This window comes from Eubalaena glacialis, chromosome 1 (genome assembly GCF_028564815.1).
Source record: "Eubalaena glacialis isolate mEubGla1 chromosome 1, mEubGla1.1.hap2.+ XY, whole genome shotgun sequence".
NCBI lineage: Eukaryota > Metazoa > Chordata > Mammalia > Artiodactyla > Balaenidae > Eubalaena > Eubalaena glacialis.
In genome coordinates, this window is record NC_083716.1 from 105,886,125 (window position 1) to 105,908,925 (window position 22,801).

Consider the following 22,801-nt stretch of genomic DNA (forward strand, 5'->3'; position numbering starts at 1 on the left):
GAGGAAGTGGTGAAGTTAACTGAGAAATGTCTGAATAATGCCATTGACAGCCCAGCACTAAATGCCAGGAGAGTTCCTCCTGACTTGAAGAGTAACATTTTGAAGGCTCAAGTAGAAGCAGTGCAGAAGGTAAGCTGCCTTTACTAGGGTTCTGGTGAAGTGGAAGGAGACCCTGTAGAACAAAGAAAGTACACGAACGGTAGACATGAGTGACTTGGCCAGTGATTAGAGAGAGAGTAGTACCAGGAAGCACACTCAAGATGGCAATGCCGGAACTGCCCTGGCGGTCCAGTGGTTAGGACTCTGCGCTTCCAACGCAGAGGGGGCGGGTTCCATGCCTGGTCGGGGAACTAAGATCCCGCATGCCCAAAAAAGGAAAAAAAGAAAAAACAAAGGTGGCAAATGCCTTCCCAACTCCAATTCTACTCAGGCAAGATTAAGAGGGGGGAGTCACAGGATAAAAAGAGTAAAGATGCTGCTCTACAGTATAAGAAGTTAAAAGTCAAATTCCTGTAGAAGTGAGTCCCTAATCTTTGTCACTTTTATAGCTGGAAACTCTATAGTGATGTTTAGGTTCCTGTCAATATTAAGTCTATGACTTTAGGTCTTTCTTTATCAATTCATTGTTCCCCAACACCCATCTACCCCCAATTCAGCAAAATTGTGATGTTATTTGCAACAGAGTGGTGGTTGTAAGGCGAAGAGTTGGCTGTGTCGTCTCATGAGGGTGCAGTGGGTAGGGACCAGCCCCCATGAAGTTGATGGCATCCATGCTCTCAAAATCAGCTTTTCCTTGGCCCTCCCCAACTTTCAGGTTATCCTCTGCGCTGAAACAGGACAGAAGCCTGTCTCACCAAGTCCTGTTGTCAACTAGGATTTCAAAATAATCCTGTTGCTGAGAAGGGGCTCTTTACCCATTGTGTTCCCAGGCACAAGCCTTGAGGAGAACTGAGAGGACTTGAGGAATATCGTTCGTGCATTTTATGTACCTTCTCACCCCAGTGTAAACATAAAACATAATATTTATATATAAAAACAAATATAAAATACGGCAGTACAGGCTCTGGAATCAGACAACTGGAGTTTGAATCCTGTTTCTAATCTACTAGTAGCTAGTCACCGATTAGCTTTGTGACTTGGCAAGTTAGTTAATTTCCCTGAGCCTCAGTTTAATTATGTTTAAAAAGGGGTGATGGTAATACCTTCCCTAAGGTGGGTTATAAGGATGAAATAAAATGATAAAGGTAAAGGCCACAGAATGGCTCCTGGCACAGAATTAGTGTTTAGTAAGTGTTGATCCCGATGTTGACACTGCCTATTGTAGCAGCAGTGGTGGTGACAGTTTTTCGTCACCTCACGTTTCAGTTGTACTTTGGATCTGTTTTGACTTGAACAAGAGAGAAATAACTTGAATAGCCCTAAATGAAAGATTTTGTTTTATAGTTAAAATCATCCCACAAAGAAAAATTCAGGACCAGATGCCTTCGTTGTTAAGGTCTACTGAACATTTAAGGAAGAAGTAATGACCGTTCTACACAAGCTCTTTCAGGAATTAAGAGAGCAGGGAGCACTTCCCAACTCGTTTTATGAGACTAGTCTCAGCCTGACACCAAAGCCAGAGGAGGGGAGTACAAGAAAAGCAGCTACAGACCAGGACTGTTCTTGAACATGGACTCAAAAGTCCAGAGTAGAAGCAGATCATACTGAAGAGCTTATAAACAGGATAGTACACCATGGCCAAGTAGGGTTTATCTCAGGAAAAATGTTGGTTTATTGTTCAAAAACCAGTATAGTACAACATATTAGAAAATAAGGAAAATTGTCTCAATTTATTTGGAGAAGGTATTTCACATTATTTAACACTTGTTCATGATAAAAGCTCACAACAAACTAGGAATAGAATGGAACTTCAGCCTGATAAAGGGTATCTATGAAAAAAGTCTACAGCTAACATTGTAATTCATAGCTAAAGTTAACAACTGACATGCCCATGTGGGCAGTGATGGACGGCCTGCAATGCACGCAGCTGGTAAGAACATAAAATGTTCCAAGTACTTTATAAGAGTTGGTAAGGGTTTCCCTGGTGGTGCAGTCGTTGAGAGTCCGCCTGCCAATGCAGGGGACACAGGTTCGATCCCTGGTCCCGGAAGTTCCCACATGTGGTGGAGCTACTAAGCCCGTGCGCCACAACTACTGAGCCTGCGCTCTAGAGCCCGTGCGCCAGAACTACTGAAGCCCGTGCGCCTAGAGCCCGTGCTCCGCAACAAGAGAAGCCCCCGCAATGAGAAGCCTGTGCGCCACAACGAAGAGCAGCCCTGCTCAACGCAACTAGAGAAAGCCCGCACACAGCAAAGAAGACCCAATGCAGCCAAAAATTAATTAATTAATTTAAAAAAAAGAGTTGGTAAAATATTAAACGTACACTTAGCATATGACCCAGCAGCCCCACTCTTAGGTATTTACTCAAGAGAAATAAACGCGTAGGTTCACACAGGTATTAGTACATGAATGTTCCTGGCACCTTTGTTTGTAATAGGTAAAAACTAGAAACGATCCAAATGTCCATCGACAAGTAAACAGGTAAACAAATTGGGGTGTATCCGTACAGTGGACAGCTACTCAGCACGCGAAAAGGAATGCGCTAGTGACACGTGCAGCACGGTGGGTGAGCCTCAAAAACGTCCTGTTACTCTGAAGAGGGAGCCACAAAAGGAGGTTACGATTCCATTCATATGAAACTGGGGAACGCACGGATGACTGCTGGCCACGTGTGTGGGTTTTTGGTGGGACTGCATCGGAAGCCTCAAGGGAACATTTGGGGTAGTAGAAGTGTTACATATGTTGATTGTAGTGTTGATTATGCACCAAACCGTACATTTAAGATGTGTGCATTTTACTGTATGTAAATGATACCTCAATAAAGTTGAGGGGAAAAACTAACTGACCTCTTCAGAAAGAATTTTTAGAATTCTCCTCTGAAATATTCCTTGTACTCAGGGAAAAACAAAAAGCCAGATACGCAGCTTAACATCTGTTTCTTCTTTTTATCGTGTAAATTTGAAAAATTCTGGCATTGAATCTTTTTGGATTCTGTGTACATCGACTAACATACCATTGTGTCTTAAATGATTTAGAGCTGTCTAGTAAAGCGTATGGATTCGTAGACCAACATATTGAAGTGGAAACTTGGAGTATGAATTTGGGCGTGGGATAGGATTATGCTGGGTACAGTACTGATATTTCCATAGATAAGGTATGGTTACCTCTTTCTGGAACTGAAGCAAACAGATACTTCTATTTTTACTGGAAAGGAATGTAAATTTATTACTTTATTATCTGTGAGAGAGATTTAATTTTTTTAAATTAATTTTTATTGGAGTATAGTTGATTTACAATGTTGTGTTAGTTTCTGCTGTACAGCAGAGTGAATCAGTTAATATATCCACTCTTTTCTAGATTCTATTCCCATATAGGTTATTGCAGTGTATTGAGGAGATTTAATTTTTGTGATTTCTTTTTCTTAGGTTACAAGAGAAGATAGCTTATTAAGTCATAAAAATGCCAGTGTTCAGGATGCTGCCACCAACAGGTACAGTTGTGGGTAGACTGAATTAAGTTGATGTTCTTTTCCTCTTAACTTTCTTTGGGGGGGTGTTTTTTTTCCTCTTTCCCACTCTGTGATCACATGGTTTCAAGATATCTATTTGAAAGATAGCCTGAAATCACTCTTCTATCCACTACATAGCTTCTTAGGACCTAATTTTAGATCATTTGAAGATACTCCTAATTAATCTTTTCATTCTGATTCTTCTTCAGCTGATTCAAACTGTAGAGCAAAAACAGCCTTTGAAGATATTTTTAATCTCGTAAGATACCTGGTGAAGAATGTGTACTATTTCTCTTAGGTGTGGTAGTTGCCTTAGTGCCATGCTGTCGGCAGGGTGGGATTGCTCTTATAAACTGTCTTACTATGGTCTCTCCCATGACGAAGCAGATTTCTTTGCTGTTCCCTCTGAGTTCCTTCTGCCTGTCTTTTCTTGTTGAGTGTTATGCCATGTCTCTTGTCTTACTAGACTTCCATCCCCTGCTCTGTTGCAGTTTGTTTCGTTCGTCCCTGCATATCCAGTGTTCTATGCTTAGTTGGTGCTAAACATTGTTGAGTGAATGTGTTTCTTTTTCCGTTATTCAGAACTTACACAGTGAAGAGTTTTCTGATTAGTGATATTCAGTTCCAGGTGCTGTAATCAACATAGCACTTAAGCACATGCTTCGTGTAAAGGACTTTAGAGTTAGTACTCAGCAAACCTACTACTTGGTGATCGGGGTACAACTGGAATTACAACTTAACCTTTTCTAAGGAATCAATTTGCCCACAACATTTTTAATGCTATTGTTGTTTTTATTGGAGCCTTTTAGAGTAACCTCATCACAAACTTTTTTGCCAAGAGGAGGATGATGGGGATGTGACTACCCAGTTGTTTATCAGAAATTTCATTGAACTCTGGAAGGTGGGAAGGTCCTGGAATGGACTCCAACTTCCGGATTTGTTTTTCCAAATGGCTGTTGGTATTTTGAATAATCTATTTTCCTCCCAGGGTTTGAAATGGATCCTTTAAAATATGCTTATGTTCTTATACAAACCTGGGTCTGTTTCTGGATCTTTTCCTTTTCTGGTACTGTTTTTTTCCTCATGCCATACCACACTTTTAAAAAGTTGCTGTACCCCCTTTTTAAAAGGAAATATTTCAGGAGTACAGAAAGGTGTGGAGACTATGTAATACATGTCTGTGTACCAAATGTCAAGCTTTGTCATATCCTCATATTTTGCTATAGTAGATTTAGATCATTTTGCTTTTATCTTTTTTTTTGAGCTGTAATTCCTATACATTTACCCTTTAAAAGTAGGCAGTTCAGTGCTTTTTAGTGAATTGACAAAGTTGTGCAACGCTAACCGCTATCTAGTTCCATAATATTGTCCTCACCCCTAACGGAAGCACCCTCCGCATATGCCGGCTCTCCACATTGCTCCTCCGGCACCTGGCAACCACCCACCTACTTTCTGCCTGCACTGGATTTGCCTGCTTTGGACAGTTCATATAACTGGACTCATGCAAATATGTGTCTGGCTTTTTTCATTTGACATAATGTTTTCAAGGTTCATCCATATTGTAGCCTGTATTGGTACTTCATGGCTGAATAATATTCCATCGTATATCCATGTGTCAATTGATGGACATTTGTGTTGTTTCTGCTTTTTGGCTACTGTGAATATAGCTGTTGTTGAACATTCCCACACGAGGATTTCTGTAGACATGCTTTCAGTTCTCTTTAATGTGCGCCCAGGAGGCTGTTGGGAGTCATGTGGTAACTCTGTCTTTAACTTACTGAGCACCTGCCAAACTGTCTTCCAGAACAGCTAAGGCATTTTCCAGTCCGCCAGCAACATATGATCTTCCCAGCTTCTCCATATCCTTGCCAGTGTTTATTCTTCTTCATTTTAAAAACTGTACCCACCCCAGTGAGTACGAAGCGGTGTCTCGTTGTAGTTTTGATTTTCATTTACCTTGAGAATAACGATGTTGAACATCCTTTTTTCTTTGGAGAAATGTCTGTTCGGATCGTTGACTTTTGTAATAACAGCTTTATTGAGATACGATTCAAATCACCCATTTACAGTGTACGATTCAGTCGCTTTTGTTTTGATATATCTGAATCTTAAAAAAGTTATCCATGGTTTCTTCATTTCAGTTGCCACAATATATTCATTTTTTAATTTATGGACAAATGTTTGTTCCAAATTAACATTGCGCATGTTCTTCATTATACACACATGTTGTAAGGATTTTTCATCTGCTTTCTGTGTTTTGCAGCAGTGTAAACTACGTTAAGACTAATCTTTTTTCTGTCCTTTTTTTTTTTTTTGGTTTGGCCTTAGGATTCTTTTTTTAAAATTGAAGTATAATTGATTTACAATATTATGTTTGTTTCAGGTGTATAATATAATGATTCAATAGTTTTATAGATTATACTCCATTCTTAAATTTATTATAAGTTGGGTATATTTATATCCTTATAGCCTATTTATTTTATACATAGTATTTAGTCTATACTTATTGATTTCCTATCCCTATCTAGCCTCTCCCCACTTCCCTCATCCCACTGGTAACCCCTAGTTCTCTGTATCTGTGAATCTGTTTCTGTTTTGTTATATTCATTTGTTTATTTTTTTAGATTCCACATATAAGTGATAACATACAGCATTTGTCTTTCTCTGTCTGACTTATTTCAGTAAACATAATACCCTCTAGGTCCATCCATGTTGTTGCAAATGGCAGAATTTCTTTTTTAAGGCTGAGTAATATTCCACTGCATGTATACACCACATCTTCTTTATCCATTTATCTTGATGGACACTTAGGTTGCTTTTGTATCTTGGCTATTGTAAATAATGCTGCTGTAAACATTGGGGAGCATGTATCTTTTTGAATTAGTATTTTTGTTTTCTCCAGATTTATATCAGAAATACAGTAGAATTGCTGGACTGTATAGTAATTCTATTTTTAGTTTTTTGAGGAACCTCCATACTATTTTCCATAGTGGCTGCACCAATTTATATTCCCACCAACAGAGCACAAGGGTTCCCTTTTCTCCACATCCTCACCAACATTTGTTATTTTTGCTCTTTTTGACCATAGCCGTTCTGACAGGTGTGAGGTGATATCTCATTGTTTTGATTTGCATCTCCCTGATGATGAGCGATGTTGAGCATCTTTTCATGTGCCTGTTGGCCATCTGTATGTTCTTTGGAAAAATGCCTATCCAGTTCTTCTGCCCACTTTTAATTGGTTTGTTTATTTTTTTAATATTGAGTTGTATGAGTTATTTATGTATTTTAGATATTAACCTCTTACTGGTCATATCATTTGCAGATATTTTCTCCCATTCTGTAGGTCATCTTTTCATTTTGTCAGTGGTTTCCTTTGCTCTGCAAAAGCCTTTAAGTTTAATTAGGCCCCATTTGTTTAGTTTTGCTTTTGTTTCCTTTGCCTTAGGAGACAGATCCAAAAACACTATTGCTATGATTTATATCAAAGAGTGTTCTACCTTTGTTTTCTATTGGTTTTATGGTTTCTGGTCTTACATTTAGGTCTTTTATCCATTTTGAGTTTATTTTTGTATATGGTGTGAGAAAATGTTCTAATTTCATTCTTTTACATGTAGGTGCCCAGTTTTCCCAGAACCATTTACTGAAGAGGCTGTCTTTTCCCCAATGTATGTTCTTGCCTCCTTTGTTGTGGATTAATTGACCCTAAGTGCATGGGTTTATCTCTGGGCTCTCTATTCTGTTCCATTGATCTGTGTGTCTGTTTTTGTGCCAGTACCAGACTGTTTTGATTACTGTAGCTTTGTAGTATAGTTTGAAGTCAGGGAGTGTGACACCTCCAGCTTTATTCTTTTTTCTCAAGATTGCTTTGGCAATTCGTAGTCCTTTGTGTTTCCATATAAATTTTATGATTATTTGTTCCAGTTCTGTGAAAAATGTCTGATAGGGAGTTTGATAGGGACTACATTAAATCTGTAGATTGTTTTGGGTAGTATGGACATTTTAACAATATTAATTCTTCTAATACATGAACATGGGATATCTTTCCATTTCTTTGTATCATCTTGAGATTTCTTTGTCAATGTTTTCAGAGTTTAGTTTTCAGAGTATAGGCCTTTTGCCTCCTTGGTTAAGTTTATTCCTAGGTATTTTATTCTTTTTGATGCAGTTTTAGACAGGGTTGTTTTTTTTGATTTCTCTTTCTGATAGTTTGTTATTAGTGTGTAGAAAAGCAGGACTAATCTCTTGTTGAGGGGTTGGGAGACTTCATTGTGAAATGTATTTCACTCCTTTCAGGGCTCACTCCTTTAGTCTCAGCTGTTTCTTTTCTCTGGAGCACAAAGTTATCTTTTCTCTCTGGTAACTTTTAGGTTTTTCACTGCTTATTCTTGAGATTCTGCATTTTCATTACTGTACAACTAAGTATAGTTTTATTTTTCATTCTTGTTAGTATTCAAGGTGGTGTTTCAATCTGAAGACCTATGTCTTTTTTTTAGTTCTGGAAAGTCATAAGCCCTTATCTTTGTGAATATCCAGCATCCATTAGACATTAGCTGAAATACCCTTATCCCTTCTCTGTCTCTCATAACTGTTCCTTCTTACTTTTCATCTCTCTGCCTCTGTGTGCCTCAGTGCTGTGGCTGCAGTGGTCCTAGCTAGCTCCCAAGGCTGACTAGCTCCCAAGGCTGACTCTTCCATCTAGGATTTGCCTCTTGTTTTTTCTCAGTCTCCCTGTGGGATTGGACGGGCACTGCTCCTGTCACTTGCATGCTTTCCAGTGATGCTGGAGAGGACCGGGGTCCCTGCCGGGTGTGTCGTCCTGGTGGGTGATGGTCTCTTGGCTTCCCCGTCTCCTCCCTGGCGTTGAAGCTGTCTCTAAGCTGCTCCTGTTCTTGTGATCCTCACCTGGGGCTGACGTCCTTGTCCTTCCTGCTGGCATCCTCTCCCGGGCCAATCCCGCCGCCGCGTCTGGAGCCCTGGAGGTGGGCTGCTGCCCTGTGCAGTGGAGTGCTCCCGCCCGCCTCCTGAAGGGGCTTCCTGCCTTGTTCTCCGCGTCTCAGGTGTTCCGTGTCACTGCTGTTCCACCGAGCTGTCCCGTTCTTGATCTGTCTTCTTCGTGTATCTGTCTGTCTTGTTTTGTGTATCTGTCTTGTCTTTTACATGATTTCTCTAGACTGGATGCTCTTTGGAGTAGACTGTAGCATCTAATCTGCCCATAACCCTGAAATCACCTCTTGTACTGTGCATTTCACGGTTTTCAGCATTTCCTCAAAGCTCCTGAGCTACCACTGACATCCTTTATTGGTTCTGAAGTTTTATGAATTTATTCTTTTGTTAAAAAGAAATCTTTTCTGTCATTTCATTGAGCTTTCGGAGGGAAGCAAAGCAGTAGTGAACGGGTCTGACCTGGATGTGAACCTGTTATGCGATGGGTGGGGAGGGGTTCACGGCAGCGTATGGGGCAGCGCGGACCACTGTCTGCTCCCCCGCCCCCGCTGTCTCTTCCTTCCCTGCGGGGTGGTTACCCTACTTCCCTGAGCCTCCTTCTTCAGCACGCTGCCTGTTGCTCCTGCGTCGGTCGTCCGTGACGCGAACCTGCCTTTCTCTTCCTAGTGCTGAGTTAAATGAGAACGCCGCGCCAGTCCCTGGAGGATCTCTCATTCCGATGCGAACCACGCCTGCAGAAAATGGGCCTGCTCTAAAGGTAACGATTCCTTCCACTTTCAAGGTTGCTCCACAGAGACTCCCCTGCCTCGAATCCTGGTTGTACAGGACACCTGGTGATCTCTGATGGCCACCGAACGTCAGCCGTGAAAAGAGCATTGAGCCTCACTTCTCTAGGGAGAATCCTGTTGTCACATCCCTCCCAAGAGCAGCTCAGGGTTTCTTCTCCATTTTTTTTTTTTTTTTGAAGCAGAAGTGACTTTAATCAAGGGGTGAAGTCCTCAATCAGGGAGACCTCACTTGACCTTTGGTGGTGGGGTCTCAGCCTACCTACCCCCCACGGCCCCTGAGGCTCCTCAGGAAGGAGGGAGCAATTGAATCTTCTCCATTTTTGAGGTATTTGTTGGTAGTTTTGTTTTTAGGGGGTCTCGGTATTTTGGGGTTTTGGATTCGGGCTATGCTTCCCTAGTGTCTCAGACTGTACATGACACATAACAGGCACTGAATAAATATTGATGGATTGAAATTGACTTTCTGACACTAATTGTGTTGTAACGTAACCAGCAAGTCTCAAATCCTGCCTCTCCTCTATCCATCTGCCGTACACCCTTAGCAGTTCACAAGTCACAGAAACCCAGCTCATTGCCCAGTGAATGTTTTAATTTGCAAGTTAAACAAAAAATTATCTTTGTAAATGAACGTTTACCATTTTGTTCTTTTATTGTGTAAGCACATTTATTGTAGAAATTTACCAAATATTTCATAAAAAGAAAACATTAGAAATCACCTGATTCCCACTACCCAAAGACAGTGTATAGTTAATATTCAGGTGTATGGTTTTTCAGACTTAGGGGTTTAAAACAAAAAACTCAACCTAAAATACCTTTAATCAGGAGATTCCTTTCTGCTAATTAAAATTCTAAAAAGATACATTGACATCTCTGATCACTGAATATCATTAGGTGGAACCCGAGATGTTTTTGGAACAGAGAAGGACAATTAGCCCAAAGATTTATTGCATATTGTACCAGACAGCGTGATAGGCTTTGAAAATTCACAAATGAGTGAAACACGGCCTCTTCTTTCAAACTGCTTCCAGTACAGTTGGAGAGAGAATTTTGATACGTTGTGGTAGAGATATGCACGGGCCGTTTGGGGGGCTCACCCAGGTCACAGGGTACGAGGGGGTGGAGTAGGAGGAGGGGGTGTGGGAGGAGACAGGCGGTTTTTCATATGTGTGATTAAAATTCAGTTGACATCGAACAGGAAACGCACCGTGGCCTGAAGACAGACAGGCAGAAATGTATAAATGAAGGGCCTTTTTTGTTATGGACTACACCCTAGATACTTACTTATTTCCAGACTGGAATTTTATCTGTTATCCTTTTAAAGTTCTTCCTGTGCCCAGAAACACACACACACTGCAGTACAGAACTCTGATTCTATAAGGTGCTTCAAATACTAATTAGACAAAGGTATTAACATTTATGGGGGGGGCTATATTATACTCTTTGTGAACAGTGAATCACCCATCCATGTGGATAAAGAAGCATTGCAAGTTCAGGCGTGTCCGTAGTCATCGTCTCCTGGGCTGAACCTTTAGCCTTTGCCGTCTGGTTTAAAAACTGAGAGCTGGGACGGTCCTAACCCTACACAAGTTTTGTCTCACCAGAAGGAATAGTTGTATGAAAATTCACATAACACTTTAGCTTTTTAATGTTCTGACTGTAGGCTAGGTTCCCCGCCAAACAAAAGTGGAATCACTAATAATCATGATTCCTGAGGGTCCCCTTCGTTTAAAGGTTAACACCATCCAGGCCTGGGTCCAAATTATACACTGAGAGGACATGGAAAAAATCTAGTCTGGTGACTAATGGGTCATTTAACGTCCATGTATCTTGTCTTCTGTAGGATGCTACAGATGAATTGGATGCCTTGCTTTTATCTCTAACGGAGAATCTCATTGACCACACAACCACACCTCAGGTAAATAGGCTTTAAAACAGCAGGATGGAAAGGTATTTCTCTTTGAAAATGTTCCCAGTAGATTCCAGTTTTTGCCTTTTCTGCAGTTTAGTAAAACTTTGCATTTAATGAGAGTTTATATTTCGGTAGCCACCTAGCATTACCTTTCTATAGTGAGGTTCTGCCCACTTGGGTCTGTGTGTCACAGGACAGCGACCACATGTTGCTGAGCCTCTGTAGTCCAGCACCCTAGTGAGTGGTGTGAGAGGGACATGCAGGGTGAACCAGCTTCTGAAGGGCTCAGACAGTAAGACCTCCAGCTGTTGAAAACATGTACAGAAAGGTGGGGGCATAAGAGTGGTTGGCGTTAAACGTATTGATCATTATTTGAGTTTGGGAGATACCGTGTTAAGTACTGTGACCATAATACAAAGAGGAAGCAGTCCCTTCTCTCCAGAGACATACTGGGGTGAAAGGTACACAGATAGTTCACTTAGTACCTTGTGAGTGGCGTGGCAGGAGTTGCCGTAGGGGGTCACTCAAAGGCTTGCAAGTGAGGGCGGTCCTTCCCCTGATGTTTGCGTAGGTCACCAGCCCTCACACTCAGGTGTGTGTCTGCATCACTGGAGAGTGTAGGAAAGCACAGGTTGCTGGCCTCCACTCTTGGGCTTTCGGATGTGGTGCATGTGGGCTGGGGCCCAAGAAGCTGCATTTCTGACACGTTCCCAGTGATGTGGGTATGGGCCGGGAACCACCAGCTTAGGGCGATAATCACAGAGACTTTACCAGGTGAGCAAGCAGAAAATAAAAGGGATGTTGGCAATATCGGGCTGCAGTAATCCTTTAACCAGATGAAAGAGGTAACTCTAAGGCCAATGCAAGATGACCCGAAGCCTGGAGAAGGAGTCCTTGGGGCCCAACTCAGAACACTTACTGCTTGTTTATGCTGCCTCACAGGTGGGGGTAATACAGTGATGAAAATCAATTTGATTAAAGACATTTTTTTTATCACTAATATATTTTTCCTTCCCTACAAATTTAGAATGTTTTAAATAAAAATGTAGACTATGATGCATTTTAGATTCTGCATATGAGCTATCTGTTCTGTTACACTTACGGATTTTTCTGTTGTTAGAACTGTAATACTCTTCTAATAACTTTTTTTTTTTTTTTTGGCTGCGTTGGGTCTTCGTTGCTGCACGCAGGCTTTCTCTAGTTGTGGCGAGCGGGGGCTGCTCTCGGTTGTGGTGCGCGGGCTTCTCATTGCGGTGGCTTCTCTTGTGGAGCACAGGCTCTAGGCGCGTGGGCTTCAGTAGTTGTGGCATGCAGGCTCAGTAGTTGTGGCACACGGGCCCTAGAGCACAGGCTCAGTAGTTGTGGCTTGCGGGCTCTAGAGTGCAGGCTCAGTAGTTGTGACATGTGGGCTCAGTAGTTGTGGCACGCGGCCTCCAGAGCGCAGGCTCAGTAGTTGTGGAGCACGGGCTTCGTTGCTCCGCTTCATGTGGGATCTTCCCGGACCAGGGCTCGAACCTGTGTCCCCTGCATTGGCAGGCGTATTCTTAAACCACTGCGCCACCAGGGAAGACCTCTAATAACTTTTTAAGTGATTTTGATACGTGGTGAGGCCAGTCCAGCATCATTATGCAGGTGTTTTGCTGTTTTTGCATGTTAATTCTTTCAGATGATTTTTAGAATAAATTTGTCAAGTCTCACTCCCTCTGAAAGCCTTTGAATTTTTATTTGTAATTACGTTAAATTCATAAACTAACTTGTGGAAAGAACTGATAAATTTGTGATAATTTGTCTTCTTAGCCAAGAGTACAATCTGTTTTTCTCATCCATGATTTCCTGTTTCTCCTAAAAGTTTTGTAGTTATAGTCTCCCCGATATAAGTTTATGTTTTCCTATTTTTGTTATTTCCAGGTCCTTCATGTTTTTTTGCTATTGAGATTTTTTCCCCCCATTATATTTAAAGAATTTAGGATTTAACCTAACAGAAAATAGTCTCTAAATGTTCTCTGCAAGTCTTCTCTATTCTTCATTAGGTTAACTCCTAAATACTTCATAGTTTTGTTGATGTTGTGAATGGTATTTAATTTTTTTACTATTGAATTCATAAGTTAATTTTGTGTCTAGCAAACTTGATGAATTCTTTCAGTAGTCAATCTGCTGATTCTCTCAAATATTCTGTCAGTTTCTGGGGTGTCTTTAGTATCTCTGTCTACCGTTATTGATTAACCCATTTCTTACCTATTGCTGGATCTTTCAATTTTTTGTATATTTTGAAGATAGGCTGTGAGATGCATGTATGTTGATGGTAATTATACTTTCTGAGCTCCTTTTAGCACTTTAAAGGTCCTTCTTCGCCCTTTTTTTCCTTTCTTTATTTCCCTTTTGACTGATAAAAAATTGACACCCTAGCTTTAAGTTTGAATCACCTTATGTATAATTTTCTGTCATTTTATTTTCAACCTTTTTGTATCTGTTGGTTTTAAGTGGACCTTTCAGCATTTTGCTGGATCTTGTTTTTAAAATCTTATTCAAGAGTCTGTATCTTCTGATTGAGTTTAAATCCATTTATATTTACTGTAATTATGGTTATTATAGGACTTGTTTCTGCCAAACCATTTTTGTTTACTTTTACCATATTTCTTTTTTCTCTCTCTTTTATTTCCTATGGTTAGAAGTGCATTTTCTTAATATTGGTGGGAAAGTCATATTTTGTGTTCTTATTCTTTTGGTGGTTACCTAGATTACTAAAACCTGGGCTTACATTAATTTTTTCTTATCAGAATCTGTCACCAGTGCAAGGACTAGGCTAAGTTTCCATAAAATAGGGGGAAGTTGGGAGTTCATTACATTACAGTTCTACACGCGGAAGTAAGATACAGAAAATTAAACCTTAGAAAGATTATAGCAAAGGCCCCGTGAGTCAGGAGCAGTGTGGGTGTTTTCGTTGCTCTTTCCTCCATGCGGAGTTAGGACATGGAATGTAGCTGGACAGAGCTTTCTTCTGTGTGCTTTCTTCTTGCTCTTCGTTTGAGTTAGTCACAGCCCACTGTTCAGCTGCTACCAAGAAGGCTATGATTATTTTGTAATGGACTGAAATGAAGTTTCAGAAAATAAATGTTAAATTGGATGCTAGGGGTGGGGGACAGTCCTAGTGAATGACCTGAAAGTAGTAGTAGCATTCTGGGAGTAGTAAGTTTTTAGATTAAAGAGATTCTCGAGATTATGACAGTTTCTTAAGTGGTGACGTATGGCATGTGTACTGTAGAAAAGGACCTTGGGTTCAGAAGTCCACGTCAGCTCAAGGGCACCATTAAGACCTGCTCCCTGCCCCCCACCCCAGTGCATTTCATAGTAGAAGAAAGCATTATGAGTATAATTATGAAAATAAGTCAGTCTTCCCTAAAAATAAATATACATGTACAATTTTTTTTCAGGTATCTTCCATATCCACGATCACACCCCGTTGGATTGTGCCAGTAAGTTAATGATATTTGCAACTTTTCTTTCCGTTACCCTTTCAGAATGAGGCCTGAAGGAATACCAGGTTCTTATTTTTCCTTGAAAACATGGGGTCATCATCAAATCTCTTCTGATTGAACCTACTGGCTTCAAACTAGAGGTTTAATTTTTCTGTTTGTAAATAGTTAAGGGTGCTGACAAAAACGAAAATAAAAGTCTGATGTGAAGGATGGTAGAAAAACAAAGCAGCTGTCACGGTGAACATCACCCTTATCACCGTCATCACTGGAGAAGATGACGCGGGGCTGAGTGCTGGCTGTGGGGCAGGTGTGGTCACCTCCGCTCAGACGGCCCGCGTGTTTCCCTCAGCAGAGTGCTGCTCTTCCTAACGGGCTTGCAGGAGACAACGGGCTCTCACCGGCTGGGAAGGAGGGGCCTGGCAACAGAGGCGTGGTCTCCCTCATCTCTCCCCCAGCGCCGTTCTTTGTGGATGCTGTGACCAGGTGAGGAATCTTTTCTCAGTTGCAGTTCTCAGGCCTCTGTTAAGAGGAAAAAATAACGAAATTAATTGTACTTAAAGCAATAATGTCAATTCTTCTCTAGTTGAACTTAATTGAAACTGAATAAATCTTTTCTGTGATTATTATTTAGAGTAGTGTTTTTTTCTTTTTTCTTGTCAGTAGCAATCTTCTACAAAATTATGAAGTAGACCTTTTTTTTTTTAATGAAGTCTTTATTAGATAAAGATACGAGCAGGTTTATCTTTAAAACTTTGTATTTGTTTTAAAATTGATTTAGATCTTTTCCTATCATGCTTTACTGTTAGGTTGTCCATGAATACAGGGGAAGAGGCTCAGATAAGGGTGGGGTAGGGGATTCCCAAGGTGAGGGCTCATAGCTTTTACCACAAGCTCATTTTAGCATATCACTTGCCACAGCCAGAGCTTTTGTTCAGCATGTAGTTCTTCAGCTTTTAATTGTTAGGACCAAGACTGTGCCTGTTTTGCAGAAGATCTATAATTGCCCCATTTCTCACCTCAGACGTCTTCCTGGTATGTCTACTGTTTCTCACATCCTCCTGGTGTTGAGAATGAGGGTCGGTCGAAGTAGATGCTTTAGAGAACAAAATCCCTGATTATAACAGAAAAGTTATTAGAGATAATTAACTTGAGAGAAATTCATAGTTTCATTTTAAAGTTGTTGTCTAATCTCCATAGTCTTTACTGTAATTGTTCACTCAGCAAACACTTACTGTCTGCTAGGCACCAGGCATTGCTTGTGTCCGGCACTGAAGGTAGGCGTGAACAGGACAGGTGTGGGGCCTGTTTTCCTAAACATCTGTATGACTGGTAGTTCCCACTGCAAACATAGGGATTGTGTGCAGAGGGCCAGGTGATAATTCTTTGTAATCGAGTTCACACAGTAAAATGCGAGTTCGTAAGGACTTCCAAATGAGAAGTTACAGATGACATGAGAGCTTGTCTCCATTCCTTCCCAAAGCAAAGTAGTCATAAAGGAATTAGATCAAAGATGACAGGTAGTACACCTGAAACTAATATAATACGGCAATATCTCAGTAAGGAAAACATGGCCAGTAAATCAGTGAAACAGTTGAGTCCAGAAACAAATCACACAGGTATAGTTACCTGATTTATGAAAAATGATAGTACAGTGCTGAAGGGAAAGAGCGGTCTTTCAGTAAATCAGCCCGACAAGTTAAATATCCTTGTGGGAAAAAATTAATCTTGACCCAACCTCATACTACACAGCAAAATCTACTGTAGGTGGATTGCAAATCTAAATATGAAATGTCCAATAATAAAACTTTTAGAAGAAAATATAAGTGAACATCCTGTGGCCTTGAAATAGGCAAAGATTTTTTAAACAGGTCACAAAAAGCTTCAATCATACAGGAAAAATTGATAACTTGGATTGTGTCCAAAACTCCTATTCGGGGACTTCCCTGGTGGCACAGTGGTTAAGAATCCGCCTGCCAATGCAGGGGGCGTGGGTTCGAGCCCTGGTCCGGGAAGATCCCACATGCCACAGGGCAGCTAAGCCCGTGGGCCACAACTGCTGAGCCTGCGCTCTAGAGCCCACGAGCCACAACTACTGGGCCTGCGTGCCACAACTATTGAAGCCTGCGCTCCTAGAGCCCGTGCTCCACAACAAGAGAAGCCACTGCAATGAGAAGCCCGCACACCACAAGGAGGAGTGGCCCCCGCTCGCTGCAGCTAGAGAAGGCCTGCATGCAGCAACGAAGACCCAACACAGCCAAAAATAAATAAATAAATTTTTTAAATTAAAAAGAAAAACTCCTATTGATCAAAAGATATTATTTCAAACACTCAAAAAGGAAGCCACACAGTGAAGAAGACAACCGCACTTCCCCCTCCCTCTGACTGTCTGTGTCTCTCTCATAAAGAACTCATATCCAGAATATATAAAGAGTTCTTGTGAATCAGTAAGAAAAAGAGAGCTCAATAGAAAAATTGGCAAAAGAGTTGAATAGGCAGTTCACAAGAGGGCATCCAGATGGCCCATCTTGACAAGTTATTGAGAAATACAAATTCAGACCACTATGTGATACCACTGCATACACCTAGAACGGCTCAAGTGAAAAGACACATAGTACCAAGTATTGGTGAAGTTATGGGGCAACTGAAACCATAAATTGAAATAACCGTGTTGGACATAGATTTGGCTGTATCTATGAAAGCTGAAAATACGTTTACATGCATACCCAATAGAAATACAAATATATGTCCATCAAAAGGCATGTACAGGAACGTTTACAGCAGCTGTGTTCATCATAGTCCAAGCTGAAGACTTTTTAAAAGCCCACTGGCAGTTAACTAGATACATACTGGACTAGAGCAGTGAAAACTAACGAACTGGGACTGCAGTAGAGAGATACAGACGAGTCGCGCACACACAGTTACATGAGGTATTTATCGCTCTGTAACAGATAACCGCACGTTTAGCGGCTTACACCTCATTCCCTGCAGGCCAGGGGTCTGGGACAGCCTAGCTGTGCCCTCTGCTGCGGGTCTCCCCCAGGCTCCACTCAGGGAGTCGGCCGGAGCTGGGCTCTCGTGTGAAGGGTCAGCTGGCTGAGGGGCTGCCCGCTGAGGGCTGGCTCCAGGCCGCGCTGCCCTCGCTACTTGCCTGGGGCCTTTACTTCAGCAGAGCCAGCAAACCAGGAAGGCGGTGGGACGCCGGCCAGAGGTCGCCATCTGTATACTGTAATCGCGGGAGTGACAGCCTGTTGTTACTTTTGCTCATTTGCATTGGTTAGAACAAACCACAGGGCCTGCCATGCTCAGGGGGAGGAGGTCTCATACGAACGTGAGTACCAGGAGGAGGGTGTCATTGAGGTCGCCTGAGAGTCTCCTCCCCATGATAATGGGGAGCAAAACAAAGTTCAGAAAGAGGCACAGCTCTCAGAGACCAAAGTAACGGTTACCCTGGAGGTGGCTAGTTTCAGAGTGCTAGTGACTTTCTGTTTCTCGTTGTGTGTGCTGATTACACAGGTGTGGTCAGTGTGCACAGGGTCCTCAACTTACAGCTCCTGATTTGTGCACTTCAGCGTATGTATGTTATAATCAGTAGCGTGTTTTTAACAGAATGGTGATGGGGTTGCATCTGTACAGATTCAGATTTACTTGGGATGTGCGCTGTGTAAATTTTATTTTAAAGTTAAAGAACAGGAGAGGAAACAACTGCAGTTGAGATTACCGAGCAAGTTTTAGGAGCAGCTAAATAACAGATAAGTGGTGACCAGCTTGGCAGAGAGGAGAAGGCTGAAATCTAAGCCTGGAAAGGGGAGGGGGTGGAGACTGGGAAAATAAGAAGCCAGTCTGCACTGTAGCACCCGGGCTGGCTCAGGAGCTGAGGTACCGAGTGTTGGGAAGATGGGTCCAAGGTGGGGCTGAGAATGTGCCCCTTTAGACGCTCCCCCTCCCCGCCCCGCCGATGCCGGCCTGATTCTGGAGGCTCCCTTCTGGAGGAGCTGGGCAGGCGGGGCCCTGGATTGGGGGACCCTGTTGGGAGGAAGGCCCTGAGCTGAAGGAGGTTAACCCAGTGTCCACATGCCGAGGGGTGAGACCCCCCCAACCTTCCTTCTGTTTCCAGCTTCCAGAATGCCGTGGGCCATGTATAAACGTCTCAGGTGAGAAATTCAGAGAATTGCGCTCTAGAGAACCTGACTGAGCGAAGAAAAAGGCCCAGAGAGACTGACATTTGTGGATCCCAGGAAATCTGATAACTCGACTTGGAAGCCCGTAGTTAGTGGGTTTTGCCCACACGTGCGCAGCTTTCAGACGGCGTTCCAGTGCTTCATGCTTAAGTGTGAGCATGCCGCTTCCCTCTTAAATGTGAACAGAGCCAACGATTATCAGATGTTTGAGGGAACACCAGAGCAGGTCAACTTGAAAGAGAAACGAGGAAATAAAGGAATGTGAGCATCAAAAACTTTGCAAAGTGATAGCGTGAGAAAGAAGGTACTGTATCCACGCAACAACAACAGGAAATTATGCAAAGTGATAGCGTGAGAAAGAAGGTACTGCATCCACGCAACAACAGGAAATTATGCAAAGTGATAGCGTGAGAAAGAAGGTACTGCATCCACGCAACAACAGGAAATTATGCAAAGTGATAGCGTGAGAGAAGGTACTGCATCCACGCAACAACAACAGGAAATTATGCAAAGTGATAGCGTGAGAAAGAAGGTACTGCATCCACGCAACAACAACAGGAAATTATGCAAAGTGATAGCGTGAGAAAGAAGGTACTGCATCCACGCAACAACAACAGGAAATTATGCAAAGTGATAGCGTGAGAAAGAAGGTACTGCATCCACGCAACAACAACAGGAAATTATGCAAAGTGATAGCGTGAGAAAGAAGGTACTGCATCCACGCAACAACAACAGGAAATTATGCAAAGTGATAGCGTGAGAAAGAAGGTACTGCATCCACGCAACAACAGGAAATTATGCAAAGTGATAGCGTGAGAAAGAAGGTACTGCATCCACGCAACAACAGGAAATTATGCAAAGTGATAGCGTGAGAGAAGGTACTGCATCCACGCAACAACAACAGGAAATTATGCAAAGTGATAGCGTGAGAAAGAAGGTACTGCATCCACGCAACAACAACAGGAAATTATGCAAAGTGATAGCGTGAGAGAAGGTACTGCATCCACGCAACAACAACAGGAAATTATGCAAAGTGATAGCGTGAGAAAGAAGGTACTGCATCCACGCAACAACAACAGGAAATTATGCAAAGTGATAGCGTGAGAAAGAAGGTACTGCATCCACGCAACAACAGGAAATTAGGCAAAGTGATAGCGTGAGAAAGAAGGTACTGCATCCACGCAACAACAGGAAATTATGCAAAGTGATAGCGTGAGAGAAGGTACTGCATCCACGCAACAACAACAGGAAATTATGCAAAGTGATAGCGTGAGAAAGAAGGTACTGCATCCACGCAACAACAACAGGAAATTATGCAAAGTGATAGCGTGAGAAAGAAGGTACTGCATCCACGCAACAACAGGAAATTAAAAAAGAAAAGGAACAGAAAGTAAAGTATTCTTGGAAATTATTAACCACGTTAAAAATAAAATTCAAAGAATGCATGGAAGGTAAGATTGGGGAAATCCCGAAAAATGTAGAACAAAAAGTTGAAAATTGGGAGAGAAAAGAAAATTGGAGGATTGGTCTAGGAAGTCCAGTATGTGAATCATTGGAGGTCCAGAAGAAAGAACAGAGTAAATAAAAGTGTCCAAGAAAGAAATCAAGACTTCCCAGGACAGAAGCACACTTGAGTTTTTAGATTAAAGGAGCCCAATGAGTATCCAGTAACAGAATGAAAATAGACGACAGCAAGGAACATCATGAAGTTTCAGAATATAAGAGAGGATGTAAGTCTTCAGAGAGGGGGAAAAAGAGTTCATACAAAGGACTGGTAATCTGAATGACAGCAGACTTTACTGAAAGCTAGAAGATAATAGAGCAATGCCTTCAGAATTCTGGAAGAAAATCATTTTTCACCTCATGTTTTATACCCAAGCTATCAGTGAAGTGTGAGATTAGAATGAAGACATTTTAGGGAGTTCCCTGGCAGTCCAGTGGTTGGGACTCGGCGCTTTCACTGCCAGGGCTCGGGTTCAATCCCTGGTAAGATCCTGCCAGCTGCGCAGCACGGCCAAAAAAAAAGAAAAAAATGAAGACATTTTAAAACGTGGAGTTTCTCTAAAATACATGCTTCTAAGGCGGCCTTCCTCAGGAAACTACTTAAGTGGAGGATGTGTTCCATCAAAACAAGGTGATTGTCCAAGAAAGAAAACAGGGGACCCAGGAAACAGGTGCCACAATTTACCAGGAGGAAAGTGAAGGCAAGTTCCAAGCAGGCCTAGAAAGGATCCTGTACAGATTAGAAGAGGAGGCTGTGGAGCTCCAGGAAGGATATTGCCAAGGGGAAATGACAAACACATGGCCCGCCCCTAATTTTACAAAATTACCTGAGAACAGAAGCCTGGCTGTGTTCGCAAGGCTAAGGATAAATTAGAAACGAAGTATTGGGCGCCGAGCAAGCAGTTACATGAAAAAACAAATTGTACAAGAAAAGAAATACAATACACCCATAGTGAGCTGTGGAAATATTTATGTAATTATAGCAGACGCTGACTCTTAGGAAGGACTGTGTGTCATTGTGGAAACACACCCCTGAGAACAGTGAGGACGCCGCAGCTGGCGGGCCCGCCTGGAGGGCTTGTTAGAGCACAGGCGCTGGGCCGTCCTCAGGCTTTGGGCCAGTGGGCCAGGGGTGGGGCCTAAGAACTTGCATTCATGACGAGTTCCAGGACCACGCTTTGAGAACCAGGGATCCAGAACAAGAAGGGAAGTTCCAGGAAAATCCAGTCGGCAGTGTCGTCTCTGTGGAGTGGAAATGCGGAAGGGGGGGTTCCAGCGACAGCTGTTTCGTTTACACGCCTTGATAGCATCGAGGACGTTAACCTCTGGCCTTGGGACTCTGGTATCGTTTTCAGTCTCCCTGAACCTGCACCTCTGCGCACGCCCTTGCCCTGAGGCGGAGCGGCGCACTTACTCTTGCTTCACCTCTGACGCAGCGGAAGAGGTGGTGCGGGGCTCAGACCCGCCGCGGGGGCCGCGGGAGCACACACAGGACCGCCGGCCTTGGCGCTTTCCGAACGCGCTGCCACGGTGCTCAGCACAGCCCTGGCTCAGCAAGAAATGAGGTTTCTGTTCGGTGTGTTGTATCCAAGGCAGCAGGGGAACTGGTGTCCTTAGGTTCCATTTCAAGATGGAATAAGCATCGGTTATCTAGAAAATGATCCTCTGCGGAATCGCCTACGTTAAGCGCTACTACACCCCCTCTTTCCTCTCTGCATGCTCCGGGAGGCACTTGGGAGAAACGCAGGTCGCTTCCGCCTTGGATGGTGGTCTTTTCATTTTCCAAAAAGTGAGTAACGTATTCTTTCTTCCTGTCAGCTCGGCTCCAGCCTCTGCTGGACAAGCCACCTTGAAGCAGAAGTGTTTGCTGACAACAGAGCTCTGAGGGGCGGCGGCTCCTCACCTGTGACCCGAGGCCGGGCCCTCCAGCCGTCCGTCCTGGAGTCCACTTCTGCTGGAGCTGGTTCTGCGCTTGTGGGTAAAAAAGCTCAACCGGGTGTGACTCCATCTCTGTGAAAAAAGCAGTTACATTTCCGTCCAACTGGAAGGGCGTAATTACACTACACATTAGCCCAAGTGAGCGTCTACGACCTTTTACTTTCTCTAATTTCATTTGAAGTTGTGAATTCCTGCAACGGTGGGGGGGGGGGGTCCTTTCCCTGCGGTTTCCTCCGAGCTCTTTGCTCCACCCACTGGTTGTGACTGTTCACGCCGCCCCCCGGGTGGGCCGTCCCTGGTGGTCAGCAGCCTTGGGAAGGTTACTTCTCCCTCTGGTGTCAGGGTGAGTGTCCTTGATCTGAATGCCTGCTGTAGAAATTGTACCCTTCTGTGCATTGCCTGGAAATCAGGAACTGAGGTAGATTAATTGTTACTAAAGAGAAGTTTTTAGAATACAG

The 22,801-nt window shown here is 42.8% G+C and overlaps 1 protein-coding gene across 4 annotated transcripts in view; it reads left to right on the forward strand.

The window, feature by feature from the left end:
- The window catches only part of EPB41L5 (erythrocyte membrane protein band 4.1 like 5), a 143,030-nt gene extending 120,549 nt beyond the window's left edge, over positions 1–22,481 (forward strand). For 3 of the 4 annotated variants that reach the window (XM_061182971.1, XM_061182974.1, XM_061182972.1), the window contains 7 exons: positions 1–129; positions 3,525–3,589; positions 9,218–9,308; positions 11,180–11,254; positions 14,680–14,721; positions 15,074–15,207; positions 22,224–22,481. In XM_061182971.1, the coding sequence (XP_061038954.1) occupies positions 1–129; positions 3,525–3,589; positions 9,218–9,308; positions 11,180–11,254; positions 14,680–14,721; positions 15,074–15,207; positions 22,224–22,290 (603 nt within the window). In that variant the 3' untranslated portion in view covers positions 22,291–22,481. The remainder of the gene's footprint in view (positions 130–3,524; positions 3,590–9,217; positions 9,309–11,179; positions 11,255–14,679; positions 14,722–15,073; positions 15,208–22,223) is intronic. The other variant, XM_061182973.1, reaches the window with a different exon arrangement.
- The last annotated feature ends 320 nt before the right edge of the window (positions 22,482–22,801 follow it).